General features: G+C 36.6%; 1 protein-coding gene across 1 annotated transcript in view; it reads right to left on the bottom strand.

The window, feature by feature from the left end:
- Positions 1 to 16,857, bottom strand: part of TENM2 (teneurin transmembrane protein 2) — a 744,328-nt gene that overhangs the window by 466,850 nt on the left and 260,621 nt on the right. Inside the window, exon 6 of the mRNA XM_069029269.1 lies at positions 14,683 to 14,973. Coding sequence (XP_068885370.1) covers positions 14,683 to 14,908 — 226 coding nt within the window. The 5' untranslated portion in view covers positions 14,909 to 14,973. The remainder of the gene's footprint in view (positions 1 to 14,682; positions 14,974 to 16,857) is intronic.

The following is a 16,857-nucleotide window of genomic DNA, read 5'->3' as shown; positions in this document are numbered from 1 at the left end:
TTTGTGATGGATAAAGGCAATATGTATTTTCCAGAAATACCGGAAAATTAGATGGAAACAAGACACATGGAATTAACTGAAGTGGAACTCTCCCTTGTGATTGATGCCTCGAAGTTTCACTAATCAGAGAAGCTCGTAAAATAATTTCTGATTAGTTAAGAATACATGCTACACAGACAACAGAAAGGGAAGGAAAAAAACAACAGTGGAAATATTAGCTAATACAAATAAAAATGGATTACTAATCTAAGTGCAAAGATTTTTTTGCCTTTTTCAGCTCACAATGTTATTCATGCCCCTGAGCAACTCACTTAATCTTTTTTCTCATGCACTTTGTCTGTAAAATGGGAATGAACCAACATAATTTATCCCACTGGCGTAATATGTGAGTTAGAGTAAGACAAAAAAATAACAAAACCCAAACATCTCAATTATTTCAATAGGATTTGGTACATCAGAATGACACATATAATCTTAGCTTTTGTTCTCTTCGGGAAAAAAACCTATGAATTACTTAAAATCGAGACATTTTTCACTCTTAAGCATTTCACCTCTGTCTTCTTCCATTTTAAAACATTTTTAGCTACATAAAGGATGAAGCAGAGGCATTTCAAGTTGTTTTTCTTAGACTTTAAATCTCGGGTAACTTCTTATTTACCAGCTTTCACCACAAATTAACATGCACATCAAGACAAATTCATTATCATTTAGAGGCCTGTTAAATAGATGAAAAAAGAACTGCATCTTAAAGTGCCCTGGATTATCTGCTGGTATTCAGTACTGAATAATTTTATAGTTCATAATAATCAGTTTGCTTTTCTTCCTTTCTAATCGAAAAGCTCTGAAAGTAAAAATTATTTTCTCAGTAAGTAAATGCTCATTGTCAGAAAATACAATAAGAGTTGCTTTCTGAAGGTAAGAATGATGTCTATATAAAATAAATAGAAAATGCAATTATATACATAAAACTATGGTATGAATATATATGACACTATCTAGAAGAATAAAATATTACATTCTTATGGAAGAAATAAAGCCAAGCTCAACACATGAATGTCCTGCTGACATGAAATTTCACTTCCCATTAGGAAAATGCCATTTGCTTTAATACAGCCCCAACATCAGAAAACTGTAAAGTGAGAATTCAAATCCATGGGAAGTAGTGGTGGCCAAAAAGACCCAAAATCATTGTAATCAAGCATTAATGATGTCATAATGAAAATGCTAAAAAATAAAGTGACAGCTTTTTACTGAGAACTCAGATGTACCATGGCTGGTATATATGTATAATCCATTAATTACTAAGGGTTAATTATTAGAAGGAAAAAGAATTAAAATAGGCAGGGGGCCCTGCATCAGCATAGCACTTCAAGCTCCAGTCTCTCAGAGTTCAGTGACACACATGACAAACACAGAAAAAAAAAGGGGAAAAAGGAAAATTTAGGTGGGGAAAGATGACGCCACAAGCACAATTCCAAATCCATCCAGGGCTGTGCAAACACTGCCTGGTGTGCTCAGCACAGTCTGAGCAATGAATGAAGCACCACACACTGACTCTGCCTCCAATAAACTCAGGTACCTCAGTATACTTTTTTTTTGTATCTTTTGTATAATATTGATTTAGATAAGAGCTCATTCCTAAGGTTCTAGTAATGCTCTCTCTTCTTGCTGCTTCTGCCCAGAGCTGGCACCGAAAAGCCCACAATGACATCTTTTTTTCTTTAGCCTCTTTCAGCACTATTCCTGACCAGCCTTGTTCATCTTCTCTTTATCTTGGTAAATCTCTTCCACTTCAATCCTTACATCTCAAAATTTACTTTGCCTTTTCAACACAGAAGATACTGTCACTTCTACTAAATTCACTAGATTTATTTTTTTTCTGTCATTTTACAAGCCTTTATTTACCAGTATCCTTCTACACAGCTTAGAAGTCTTTAAGAAAGGATCACTGAGATAAGAAAATCAAAAAAAAGATGTAATTGAATAGTGAATATAGAGAAAAAAAGGAAAAAAAACCCACAAATGCATTCAAAATATTTTGCCAAGATTCTTGCAAAGAATTCATTGAAAGAAAAAAAAAATAGAAAATTTGACAGACACACTCTACCACCTGCATATCCAAAAATATCTATGGATTTCAGCAGAAATATAAAACTTCAAGCATAACAGTCTCCTTGACAGTAAGACAAGAAGCCACTTTCCACAAGTGCCCTCTCTCCCCTCATCTGCATTTCAGATTATGCCGTATGTTAATTTACAACCTGGAGTCATAAGGAATTTAAGATAGTCCGTAGAAAAACGTTTTTAAGTGGAACAGGAGGAAGTTAAATGATAAGAAATCGCAGTGTGCCCTCTCATGCAACAGGGTCTACTTCTTCCTTTAGCTGCTCACCCTGCTAAAAGTTTTCTTTTGGTTCTTTCATGGCGAGGTTTGTGTCTGCCAAAGACCAAGTGCAGGACCAAACCACAGAACTCAGTTCTTGGAGCTGCTGACTACAGAAAAACACCTTTCAGTAAAAAGGCTGTAGGAAGTAAAGTTTGTGCAGAGATTTAGCACAACTTCACCCTCTGTCTTGAAAGATGAAGTGATAAAGGCCTCTGAGATGCATCATCTCTGTAAGACATTCCCTTACAAGAGCAAAAAATAAATGAAGTACTTACTTTAGTCATCTTATTACATATGAACAAGATGAATTCAAGCCAAACAATTTGGCTTTTTTTTTTTCAGGAATATTGCAGAGCATTAAGCAAATTATACTGCTGGACTAAATGTAGTAAACATATGAGGTACAATACATCTTATTTTTAAAAAAGCATATTTGGTATTCACTGACGCTACCAATAACATTGAGTCTGTTTCCCTGCTAAGTAGTCATACGACCTCCAGAGACATAGATTTTAATTTCTGTTTTGAAAACAGTACCATAAACGTGTCCAGGGGCTTAATTTATTCAATCGTTTGTGGAAATTTACTGTGCATCTCTGCAGCAGCCTTTTTTGATATGCGAGCATAACTCCTCTCTTGCAGCATGTTATTTCCACCACCTGAAGAGGATCTAAGGTAAATCTCCATCAGTTTGAGCCATTTATTGGTTTGTACATCCCTGGTGCAAACACAAGTAAACAAGTCTTTCCCATGCCTGGCAAATACACTACGAACTGTATTTTCTCTATTATCTGGAATGGTCATTCCCTCTTCTAAATAGAAAGGTTGCCCAGGGAAGCTGTGGTTCCCTTCCATGGAAATTTCTGAGGCCAGGTTGGATGGAGTATGAGCAACATGGTCTGGTGGAAGGTGTCCCTGCCCATGGCAGGGGACTTGGAACTAGATGGTTTTAATGTCCCCTCCAATTCAAACCATTCCATAAAAAGGATTATCAACTTCACCTGCTCCAACTATAAACAATAAGGATACAAAAAATCATGATGGTGGGGTAATTAAAATAATTTAAATTAAATTTAAATTAAATTCTAATTCAAAACCATATGATATAAAAAATCATAATTTTCAGGGAAAAAATTGAATCTAAATTAAATCTCTATTCTTCACTACTCCACAGTTGAGCAAATGGATACTTTAGATTCAATAACTGAATCAGTACTCTTAATCAATATTTTTATATCTTACAACACAATATTACAACTGTAAAAATGACCTCAACTTCAGGTTTCTTTATTCTCTCAAGTCATTCTGTTTATTCCAAGCTCTTCCTTTGCCATCTTATTCTACAGATCATCATCACGTTTTGAAATGCCAAAGTTTCTGTTTTATAAACATCACATCTGTATGGTTAAGAGAATAAGTTGCCACGCTTCTGAAACAGTTTTTGGTATACATTTCCCTAAACTGGACACTAAAATCCTCAGGAGTAAAAGAGATGCTGGAGAAAAACTAGATACATTCTATTCCATTATGCTTTTGCAAGCTGTAGATGTAATGAGAAAAGAGATCAACAAAAAATCCACTCTAAAACAATATTTCAGAGGAATTTTGTTAAACTGTTCTGCTAGTGTAGTGATGGCCACAAAAAACACCACACAGCAAACCCCCTGTGGGATAGATACACTGGGATCAAGGTGTAACATTGTTATGCTGTCAAAAAAATGAAGGAAGAAGATGAATTTAAGAGACTGAAATTAAGATGGAGGAGTCTGTCGTGCAGTAACAGCTTATAAGAGTTACAAACCTGACAAACAAACATGAAAAGCAAAGCTGACATATTTGATAACCACAAAGGCAGGTTATTCCAAATACACTCTCAATTACAGTCATTCTGCATTACACAAAACGGAAAAACAAGTTCAGGGAAGTGCAGTATCACAATGCTCATCTCAGTTTCTGTGTTGTCAGTCTTCCCAGCTCCTGCCTGGGCAAACACCTGTGGGAAGAGAAGGCAGTTTCCTCTCTTCCAGCAGTGCCTCACACTTCCCACCCCTGCCCTGCGACAGGAACATGGAACACGTCACAGCAGCTTCTTGTGCTCTGAAGCCAAACATCACCATGGAAGTTCAAGGTTTTCTTTGAGGGTGAATTCTAAAAATGCAGCTGAGCCTCACCTGTGTGGTAGCATCTCTCAAAACCAAGCAGCTGCAGGCAGTGGCCTCTTTCAAACAGACCTTAAACCAGCACCTCATTTGCGTGGCTTTGTGGCAGCTGCCCCAGAACCGCCAGGGCACAGTAACAAAAGCTTCATTACGCTTTGTTAGTAGGAAAAACAAGCACAAAGGTTCATTTTACTTCAGAAATGGTAAAGAAACAGGCAAACAGAGATGAGAGATTGTTGCACTGAGTCAATAAGAGAGATTCACATAACTGAAGTGCTGAAGACATCTAAACCCACAATCTGTTGTGTACACAGTGATTTCAGAGAGCAAATAACATTTCATTTTTCTGTGCTGTGTTCTGGTTGAATCGTCCACATTTGACCAACCCTAAATACAAGTGCAGGATTTTAGTCCATATATAATACCAGGTAATACATATTTCCAAGTCCTTCAAATTTAATGTTCTTTCGTCTAATTAGACTTCTGCTGGATCTGTAGGCAGTCTTATAAACCACTTTAACCTTATTTTAATTTTTCATTATGAAAATTGTAAGTATTCATTAACTTTGAAAGACATGGCATTACAGCTGTGATATATCATTGCTCATATTATTAACCATCTACTTTATAAATTCAGTGCTTGAAGCACATACTGGTAATAATGCCTTATGAGTTTTGTTTTTGTAAGAATTTAGAAATGAACTTAATAGGAGCACACATACTTAGTTGCCTAGTCATACACAAAATTTTATTTGCTGTAATGACTTTAATATTACTGTCAAAATATATTAGCAGCAAGTTTAGCAGACACAGTAGAAACTAAAACCCAACCCACCAAAAAGAGAAACTATGTGACTAATACTACTCTTTCTGCCTCTCTCTTTGGTAAGATTACCTAAGCAAGAATGAAGTCCACATAATCACTTTTTGCGTGGTAAACTTTTAGCACATTGGGAATAATTTTAGTCAAAGGTAATACTTCCCCCACAGAGACTAAGTACCATTTTAGCTTTTCTTCAATATCATTCAAATGCCTACCTTAGGGACTGAAAAACTTCAAAAGAAAATCAGATATTGCTATGAAATCAAATTGACTACCCTCTATAAAAAGTTTTTTTGGTACTCTAACTACATAATGTGACATATTAATATTATATTTATAATATTTCATATGCCATATTAAACCGCCATCCTTAAAACACAGTACTCTACTGGAAGTAATTTTAAAAAGTGAGTATACAGTTCTAGACCAGCTACCACAGAGTGGCCATTTGCTTGAAGAAATAACATTTATGCAATTTGTCCTACATGACAGTCTTTTTTTTTTTTTTAATTATCTGACTAACATTGCTTCTGGCTTAAGTAGCAAAACCTAAAATACTGGTAATTTTTACTTCAATATTTAAACAAATTGAGTTGATTAATGTATTTGAGAAGACAAATTTATACTGAACTGACTCATCCTGCAAGTGAGCCTTTACCATTTCATATAATCAAATATGATTATGCATATCAGTTTCATAATCAAAATTTCAACTTGTTTCCACAGACAGCAGACAACTTGCTCACTTCTAGGTAAAAACTGACCACCTGCTATTTTATGTTTTTCATGTGGAATAGTGGAAAAAATTCAGCTGAACTGGCTGTTCAAAGTGCCTTAACGTTAGACATTTCTTTATCTTCTACAAGTGCTGGTGGAACTGCCAAACCAAAACCCCTCAGCTGCAGTGCTCAGTGTCAACCCATTGTTGACACATGGAAAATTTCCATGAGGTTTAGGTGACATATGAATATATTGGAATAACATGCCAAGAGAAGAAACACAGCAAACAGCAACTACCAAGATTCCAAACTTAAGAGTGGATAAATGAGGTGATAAGGAAAGAAGGAATAAGAGTGATGGACACGTACCTAAAGGATGTCTAACAATACTAGGATTGGCAGGGCATACCTGGGCTCAGAACTTGGATAGAAAGAGCAATGCTAAGAATAAAACAGATAGATATCAGGAAGGTCTTCCAAGCAATTTTTTTTTTTTTTTTAAGAGGAAGAATCTTCCGTAGCAATCAACAGAAGACCAAGACTTGACATTCAGAATTACACTGGACAAACTACACTGAAGAGACGTTTCAGCATTGATGATCAAACTGTTCTTCTCTTGCAATCTACTTCAAACAAGTATCTTTGTTAAAGTAGTGATTGTCATAAGGAACACACTTGACTGCCATCAGGAAAACAGAGCTCAGCAGTATCATCAAAAGCAACTGTAGCTGCCCATAAGCAAGACCACGGGAACTGCCTTCACTGCTCCGTCAAGAACAGTTTCAAGTGTTAAATTCAGTTTGCAACATCCAGGTTTTGACTAAAGTTTAGAAAACAGTATAGGTCTTAACTACTGTATTTCCCAAAACATTTCTTTACGTGAGTGATTTATTTCTCTAATTTCTGGACCGGCTTAAATTCAGCTAAAATGAAATCTCTTTACTTTTCACTGAATTATGAAGAAACAGCCAACTGTTTTTTTGAGCTTTCTGCATCCTTTTTAACTAGATTCTACCACACACACAAACATCTGAGCCCCACTCCACCTCACACATTAGCAATAGCATTCCTCAGAGAGGCTTTTCTCCAAACAGTTTTAAAAAGGTATCTTTTCGTTCTGAATTAAACAGGATGTAGGGATTGCCACCAGTGGAGGAGCAGAAATCACAAACAGCTATAACCCAACTATTCTAAGGAAATGTAAGCAAGTAATCACAAATAAAACTGCTTACATTCATGCAACTTGTTTGGCAACAGCAGCATAGCATAAGGAAAGCTGCTACAATTCATAACAGCATCTTGTAATAAAACAGCTTTATGCATCCCTCTCAAACTGTTTAGTGCTCAAATCTCATCAGATGGCTGAGTAAGCATTACACTTCGGGACAGTAAATCTCTGTTTCCAATATGGTCTACATTCACAGACATGTACTTTTGCACTCACTGTAAGTCACTTCCAGCTAAGCACTCATATAGGAAAAAAAAAAAAAAAGGCAATATATAAAGATATCTGCATGCTATTTTGTCTAATCAGCTATCTGGACTCTGAAACAATTTCAGAACCTTAAAGGATCAATCAGCACCTCAACAGGAACTGACTGCTACCAGCAAAAGCTAATTTGAAGTTGGATGTAAAAACATGAAATAGTGTTTATACAAGTCACTGTCTCTTCAGCCTGTCTTTATCCACATCACTGGGGCATACAGGGTATTGCTGTGGCATATTTTGTTTCCATTAGAGATAAACTAAAAGGTAGGAAAGGGCTTAGAAACCACCACTAAGTCAAAATTCATGACAGAAGATGACATTATACAGGCAGATGCTTGAAGAGCTCTACTTAGATTGACAGTTCACAGAACAGACTTAAATGCAGCATCTAATTAAATCTGTACAGAAAAACACTGGGTATCATGGGTGTTTCAAGAACATAGAAAAGGGCATCACCAGACCTAATGGCTAGAAACCGAAGCCAGTTTCCAAAACCCAGAGAGAAGCTGGCATCTGCTTTTAACATGGAGGCTGAATTCTCACAGTCACTGCCAATCAGTGGAAATCATAGATTTTCTGTCTACTGATGTTTCCAGAACTTCAGAATATGCTTAATTCAAGGACAGATTACTGGGATCAATGTAGAAATAATCTGATGAAAGTTAATGAGCAACTCCATAGAAGGCCAAAACTGGCAGATCCTCTGACCTGGAACTCTGAATCCGGAGACAAATAATATAAAACAAAAAGAACAAATGCTGGGCCCTGCTTATCCAATTATACTTCCTTATTATTTTGTTTTTCTACTGATTTATAGCCTTTAAATGAATTGGTCATCAGCACTTTGACTCAATTCCAAAACCCCTGTGGTTCTCGAAGGAAGACAATGAGTTTTGGGTGGTGTTTTTGTTTGTTTGAAAGTTTCCATATGTTTTTCTTACTGTGTGAAGTGTGTGCATTTAGGTCCAGCCATAATATTTTAAAAGCTTCTAAAAATCACATAATCCATTGAAGGTATTAGGAGAACAAACAGGGAGGACAGAGCAAGTATAAACACAGCAATCATCACCACAGATCAACCAGCTGTCCAGAGTCTAAAATTTAGTCCATAGTAGTAAGACATTTCAAAAGAACATGGGGGGAAAAAAAATAAAGCACAAAAGACAATTACAGAGTAAACAAAAACACCTTAAACCTGTCCCCAAGGTTTGAACTGAAAACTGACTTGTGCATTGGAGCAGTGAATACCCTCTGGTGCTTAACCCATCTTCCCCACACTCCACTAAAATACAAGTATCTAATCCTTTCCTTATTTTTTCTGAAGATGCAGACCTTAAAAACATGGGGCACTGGAGAGTTCAACAATGTATAATCCAAAATAAATGCTGTTGTCAGTTAAATATTTGCTGAACTCTGTTTTATTTAAATAGTTCTTTCTTCCTGTATTATGAGAGAAGAGGAGGAGAAGGAAAATGGCCTAATGTCTCCTTCCCAAAAAACAAGCTTTAGAGGGGCTCCCAAGTTCACAGAAACAAAACGATATTCACTAATGGAAATTCAGGACTACATCTAAAGAATAATTTTCTAGAACATGCCTTGGATGCAGGGACAGAGATGCCCAGTTCAAATCCAGATCAAATGTAAAGGCTTTTTAAATCCGACATTTCAGTGTTAATAGACGGATTAGAAAAGCATCTAAGTATCTTCCAGTTTGAGAACACTCACAAGTAATCAGCCTCCCTTCCAAACACTTCTTGCTGAAAACCAGATCCTAAAAAATATCAGTTGAACTGCAGATCCTTTTGAAGAAAAGAAGATGTAGATGGTGGAAAAAATTTACACCATTTGCTCAATGTTAGCCATTTTCATTATTAGAATTAACCAAGAATTATTTTCATTTTAAATACCTTTTTTTTAAAATAAAATTATTATGTCATCTCCGTGGAGTACATTATTTCCCTTTACAGTAGATTTTAATATGAGAAAGAGCATCCACAGATGTGCGTAAATATTACAAACTTCTTAGAAGAGTGTGTGCACATGTGTGTATGAGAAAATGGAGAAGGGTTTATAGGATCAAAAATTATCATTTTCAGTATCCAAAGTCTTAGAATTCTATTACATAGCAGAGTAAAGGGATGAGGGGAAAAAATACACAAAAAAAAGATTTTGTTCAACACTCAGGCCCCAGCACTACAAGACGTGCAAACAGGACTTTAGTTGAAGCACGGGATCTTTTTGCTTGATAGAAATTTGAAACTATGAAGTATAGAAAGCATAATTTGTATTAATTTTGAAGTTCTTCTGAAAAGGTATTTGCATGAAAATGGTTACTAAGCCTATTTTAGAGTAGACCTGAGGTTTTTAAAATTTTCTTTTATTCAGTCTGGGCTTACTCCATGTTGATAACACCTACTTTTTAGACGTTATCCTTTTATATGTAGTTTACATAATGTGCATGTAACTTTGAAAATGGTTAAAAGAAAAAGAACCTAGTTTAACTTAATCATCAGCTAATGAGGAGTCCAGCAGACAAGCAGTAAAAATAGAAGTTCTTTTTGAAAGCTAAATAAAGGAGCAAAAAAGGAAAAAAAGGACCATAAATCTATATATACTTATATATTAGCATCAGAAATCCCTGCATTCTGAGTCTCTAATTTAAACTGTAAATAAATGCTGATTTTTAATAATGATCAGTTGAGAGAAACTGCCAAGAATAAAAAGTTATTCCCTGAGAGAAACTGTGTGTACAGAGAATTCACATATTATGTCTAGCTGTTGTTTATTCTACAAATACATATTAATATTAGAATAGCACTGTGATTGTCAGCACTGTTGTTATTAATTATTACTGGAGTCCTCTGTCAGCATCACAGCTTCCTAACTGGTCCAGCAGGTGAGAAGAGATGAAGATGAACCTTTGTTCAGCAAGTCTGTGTCAGACACTCTGACTCAATGGTCAGTCCAGATGGTCTGAGCACCCAACCACGCCCAGCAAAGTCACAATGAATGAAGATATAAAGTGCTAAAATGGCAAAAAAATAGGATGGAAGGGGAATGAAAGGGTAGTGAGAAGGAAGAGATTATCACAACTGATTTAAAATAGCATTTGCAAACCAGAGAGCTTGTTGCTCAAAGCAAAAAAAAAAAAAAAAATCAAAACAACACATATCCCCAAACATTACAAACCAACCCCCAAAAAATAACAAAATCCACAGAATACCAAGAGAAAACAATTTATGCATATTTAAATAGAAGTACCCAAAAGATTGAAAGTCAATCCCATGATGTTTCCCTGAAAAACCACTTCTAAGGAGACTTCCTTCTGGTTTTTATTGTGACTCAGATCTAATATAACAAAGTTTTGGTTTAATTCCTGTTTATCAGATCATCTTGCTATTACAGCTCAAAAGGGCACTTGACTGATATTAGAGTATAAATCAGAGGAGGAATGTTAGGTTTGGGTTCAACTTTCTTACCTTTTCCTTTCCTAAAAGCATACTTACAGAAGGCTGCTGTAAAGGTTTGCACTTTTATTTATTTGCTAGTCTAGTAATGCTGCTACACTGCTCCATTATTAACAACTTCACCACAGATGAGAGCACAGATGAAAAGTGCTTTCATGTTTTTAAATCACTTAACAATAAGAACCTTATCATCTTTTATGACCTGGGGAGGGAGAGGGTAAGGGAAGGAAGTTTTATTCAGCATCTTTATTAAATAAGGTACACAAATTATAATTTTTTTATTTCTCAATAAGACTGTGCTTTCTAGATAGGAGAAATAGAAGGCAGTTGTCTCACCCTAATAAATATTTTACACTGGGATGGAGTTTCTCTTAGGTCACCATTAAAACCAAAGTAAGCTTTGATTCAAGGGAAGTGCCTATATGTCCTGGCTAGAACAGGAAAGTTGCCTTGAGGCCCTTTCTCACACAAGCTACCCTACATCTGATTCCATTCTAAGGGCTTCCTCCTTAAGCTTCTCCAATTTCCTTTGATTATGTAACCATACAGCTATAATGAAAATCAACAGATTGCAGAATGCCACTCAAAAACCTGGCACGACAAAGGAAAACTAAGAATGTGCTCTCACTCCAGACAGAATACAAGAAAAAGTTTTATTTAATGTCTTTAATCCAAATCTATGTATCAAAACATTTCATTTTCAAAAGGTCACAGGTTCTGGAAAGAAGTATTAGAACTGTAATTTCCAAAACTCAGTTGAATTTGGAAGGGATACATTAATTTTAACCGAAGAGTTGAGGATGACTCAGGGTTGACGACAGGATGATCAAAGATCTCATCTTGGTGTTATTGGAAATATGAGCAGTGAGAGAAAGTCTGGTCAGCCCAAGCACCTGTAAGAGTGGCTGTAGCTTCTAAGTAGCAGCCTATCAGTCACTGTGAACAGTTAAAACCTTGTTTTAAGTCTGAACAAGCTTCATCCCTCTAAGGAAAAGATGAAAGCAACACAGCAAGAACTGTTTCAGACTTCTGAACTCTGAATATAGGGGTTTTCTTTATTAGTATTTCACTGACAAAGCATGATAAGCAAAAACAGAATGAGTGCAACTTTGTCTTAACAGGTTTCCAAACCCAGAAATGTGCCACCAGGAGCAGCTCAAAACAACTGTGTGAGCAGTTGCAGTGCCATAGTAAAACCAAATACTTCGCAGTAAGTCAAAAGTATTTAGCTTTTCTAATAGAAGAGACAAAATACTGAGGAAAATATCTACAATTCCTTAAAAAAAAGTCAAGCTTTTTTATAATAGAAGAACAAAAAGCCTCTAAAGACTATTTATTTTAAGCATGTTTATTTCCTACAGAATTGAATCCCATCCTAACACCCAGTCAAAGTTACAATAAATTTAAGTGTATAAATTACTAGATGTCTGCAGCTGGAAACTGCATGCATGAGATGTAACAAACAGAACTTCCTACTATATGAATCACATTTTTATCCATCTAATGTTAATATAGAAAGTGAGAACAGCTACCAAATCTTAATCTGGATCTACTTGTCACATTATCTCAAATTTCATGTCAGTAAAACTGTTCAATCAGAAAAATATCCAGCTTTCAAATGCCAAGAATCATCATACCAACTTATTTTCTAAAAAATTGCTTTCTAAACTTAACTTAAAAACAGGAAAATAAGGAGTTGCTGCTCATTATCTAACAAAAAAATTACTTTGGCTCTCTAAAATAAACACCATTTATTTAGACACAACACCACAGACTAGTAGGGGAAAAAATAACAATAAAAAAAAAAATCTGAGTGTTTCAATTCAGTTACCAACAATTTGCATTCCCGTTCATAAAGAGGGCAGATAAGAACACATCAAGAGCAGGGGGAGGACGAACAGTTGTCAAATCAGTAATCAAGAGAAAAAGACCATTATGAAATGCTGAATAATGACCTGCAAACTAAAATGAGGCACTTGAGCTGAAGCATCAATCATCCTGATAGGGAAAAGTAATATTTAGATGACTCCTGTACAGTAAAGCAGAACAAACTGCAGTGAAAATGGCTCCAGTAGCTCAGAGGTTCGAGGTGCACTTTGATGCTTTATCATAGGTAAACACCTCTAAGCAAAGAAAGATCCTCCAAGAACAGAGATTACCCCAGAAAACAGAACTGGGTGTTTGACAGACAAGCACAATGCAAACACTCCCACATGCCTGCACACAAATGTCAGAGAAACGAGGGATTAGACAAGGGGTTAATTATCAACATTAATTATTAGACAGTTTGATTTAAAGGTGAAGACAGACACTGACTGCTGTCAGAATGTTTTAAACAAGATGTATGACAGGATATCAGGTATAAGGAATGACCTTCCATTGAATGATTTCCACAAGTGAGATAACTTCCCATTCCCTGAGTTATAACATTAGAAATGTGTAGCAGAGAACTATCACATGCTGTCAACAAGCACATATACAAACCAGTAGAGTTTCTGCATTTAAATTATGTACCAGATGATTTACCTTCCATTGAGAGGGGCACAAAACCTATACATTTATCCCTCAAGCCTGCCTGTATCTTACCTGGTATGAACCATACCTGATTCTTAACTGACACTAAACCAAGGCTTTTTATTCAAATGCCGTATCGAATTGTTGATTGAATGCCAATTTAATCTGGCTATTTGGACAAGTAAACCAGATGATTAAACACAGTTCCTATGAAGCAATGTTCACTAATGGTTTCAGCAGAGAGGCTTACAATTTACTGAGACAAGCACATACCTGAATGAGAATAAACCTATGTGTGTATAGTGGACATTTACAGGTTTTTCAACTAAAAACACTTATATTTTTAATTCATTAATCCATTGGACCTAGCAAGAACCATTTTATAAAAAAAGAGATTGCTTACTCCCCTTGCTTACAAGTTTACAAAGGCAGGTTATTTCAAATATTAGTTCTAGGCCTCAATGCTGTGAGAATGTATTACAGCCAATTACAAAAGACATCAGATGGGTTTCCTCCTTTCAGTTTTTATAAGGTCAAGAGTAAGCAATATGGGTAAGCAGTGACAAAATGAAGTAAAAGGAACCAGCACTCCCATTCCCACAGTTCAATTCCACAGCATTTAAGAAGAGAAAAGGAATTCCAAGGCACGTGATGAATAATGAATGTATGTTGGCTATAGGGGGTTTTTACCATAACAGTGTTTTAGTTGTCTTTTCAGTACAGATACTGTGTTAAAAAGAGTCACATTTAGGTGAAAATGCCATTCTCATTCCCAAAATTAACCTAGGAAACAGGATACCAAGTTAGCACATTGGCTAACCCCAAGATTTGTGCAAAAGACACACTCTGGTTAAGGGTCACGGCACTTGTGTCTATCAGACGTTTTGAACAGTGAATCTCAGTTTGCCTCATTTACAAATTATGAATTTCAAAAGTACCAGAACTCTGAGAAAAGAAAGAACTTTCTAATTTAGCACAAAGCAGTGGAAATAATGGTAAGATAATATCCATTCTCCTGCAGTTCTTTCATTAAAACTCCTTGTAACACTGAGATGCTTTAACAAGGAACAGAGACTGTCTACCGAGGATTACCATAAAAGAAACCAGTTCTGACTTTAAACATACCTTGTCTTGGAAACTCATCTGACTCCCTGTGCACCAGATCAGACACTCGATTTCCATAGTGCATCCTGGTGTCATGATCATATGCCTTCAGTGTCTCACTGGAGCTGTAGGATTTCTGAGTGGGCACTCTGCAGTCCTCGCTGTCCAGCGAGGAACTCGTGTAGCGACACTCCTTCCCACAGCGGCCCCTGGTCAGAGAGCGGTGCCGTCTGTCCTTTATATCCATTATTCTCAGCCAGCAACAGTGGTTCCAGAAAAGCCACTCTTCTATTTGGGGTCAGGCACTGGCACCTAAAACCATGAAAGGAAAACAAAACAGTAAGTAATGCTGTCACTACATTTTGTTTTATTCTACTTCCCCTGACTTGTCCTTGAAGAACAATGTGGCACAGATTGAGAAGAAAGGGAAGACCCACATGATGCATCCTCTAGAAATTGAAATAATTGACCTGAATCAGTGGGGAGAAAAAAATTGAACGCAGTAAGATAATTGCATTCTATCTAAATTATTGTACCATCAAAGAGTTTAAAAAATAATGATAAAACAAAAACACTGTCATCTTTTGATTTCTGAATGAACTCTGGTAACAACACAGAACTGACAGAATGATATTTGTCTCTGTTATACAACAGAAGGAAAGTAGACTCAAACCAGCTTTAATTATTTTCATTCTTCCTGCAGGAGGACTTGCAATTAAGACTGAAGCATGCAAGAGAGCTCCATAGAGGAGATTATTCCCATTCAGCGTTAATGCATTACAAAGCTGTACATTATCCTTTAACGACGTGTTCACAAGCAGCAGCAAGGTTAACATAATCCAAGGCTCTGCTCTGAAGGTGGACCAGGTGTCTCCAGAGGTCCAACCCAACCCTGACATTCCTGCATGGCTATGAGTGCCTGAGCACACTCTGGGGATTGGCTGCTCTTGTGCACCTCAGAACGTGACTAAATGAGCTTCTTCACAACCCCTCAAGATGGCCAGTTTATCCAACTCAGCACTTGGAGCTCTTGAAAACTGTCTAAATCTCTTCTTGTTCACTGGACCAGAAAGAGAGTTTCTTACAGTGTGCTTAATTAGGACACCCTTCCTGTGGCACACAGACGTTAACATATGCATCGTTAGCATGCATAAACTGCAAAATGAAAGATACTGTAGAAAGGAAGAAATACAGTAAGCACAAACACCCACAAACACCAAACAGTAACCACTGGGGTACTAATTATTTTCAGTTGGTATTAGTATGTATGTCTTTCTCTCGTGACATACTATGCCCAGGTCTGTGCTAGTCCTGAGAAATCCTCATGACAAATTTTTTTGCTGGAAATTAAATCTTCCCACATAGAAAAATACTCAGATTTGCTAACAAGCAAAAACTGGAAGAAAACATCCTGCTTTTCTATACATGGCTAAGGAGGTGAAGGAATGGTTTGGGTGAATTTAGCTGGGATGGTTGAAGACCTTTTCCTTGCCCTGTCCCCTCTCAGTCCAGGTTCCCTCTCCCAAGCCCACCCAACAGAATGTGCCCAGGCCAGAAGCTTTGCTCAAACCACTAAAGCATTTCAGCAGTGATTCCTTGTGCCATCTCTGCCACCAAAGGAACAAACTGCAGCAAAAGATGATAAAACATGCAGAAGGCAGCCAAGCCTTTCATTGTGGTACTTGTTTGCACCTGCAGGAGAAGAGGTCACAGCACTGGCATAAGTATTGGCTAAATCAATGCTCTTTGAAACAGATTATGGCCCTAAGAGAGAATAAATGTACTTGGCCAGAGGAGCTGGTGACCTAGAGAAAAGGTTTCTTGGCTTCATTTAGATTTGACATTTAGCCTTGTTGTGGTTTTTGGTTTTTTTTTTCTTTCTGTATGTTAAAGAAGAAAGTTAGGTAACCACGAGAAACAGCTGCTTTAAGCCACCCACAGGTACTCTGCATTCTGTGAGGAATAAGAACTGTAAACATGCTTACTTTTTTCTTCTTTTTCATTTATTTTTAACATTTCAGAGGGGAAAAAAAGTCACAAAACAACACATACAGAAAAGCCAAAACAAAAGCAGAGACATTTGGCACTTCAAACTGTCAAGGTTCGTTTTATAACTTCAGATTAAAGAGAAAGAAATATTCAACACACATTCCTGTTTCTCATCTCTCTGAACATATAGTGGCTATGCTGACTCCT

The sequence above is a fragment of the Aphelocoma coerulescens genome, chromosome 13 (assembly GCF_041296385.1).
Source record: "Aphelocoma coerulescens isolate FSJ_1873_10779 chromosome 13, UR_Acoe_1.0, whole genome shotgun sequence".
NCBI classification, from domain to species: domain Eukaryota; kingdom Metazoa; phylum Chordata; class Aves; order Passeriformes; family Corvidae; genus Aphelocoma; species Aphelocoma coerulescens.
The sequence above is the reverse complement of the archived record's forward strand: the minus strand, read 5'-3'. Positions and strand labels throughout refer to the sequence as shown.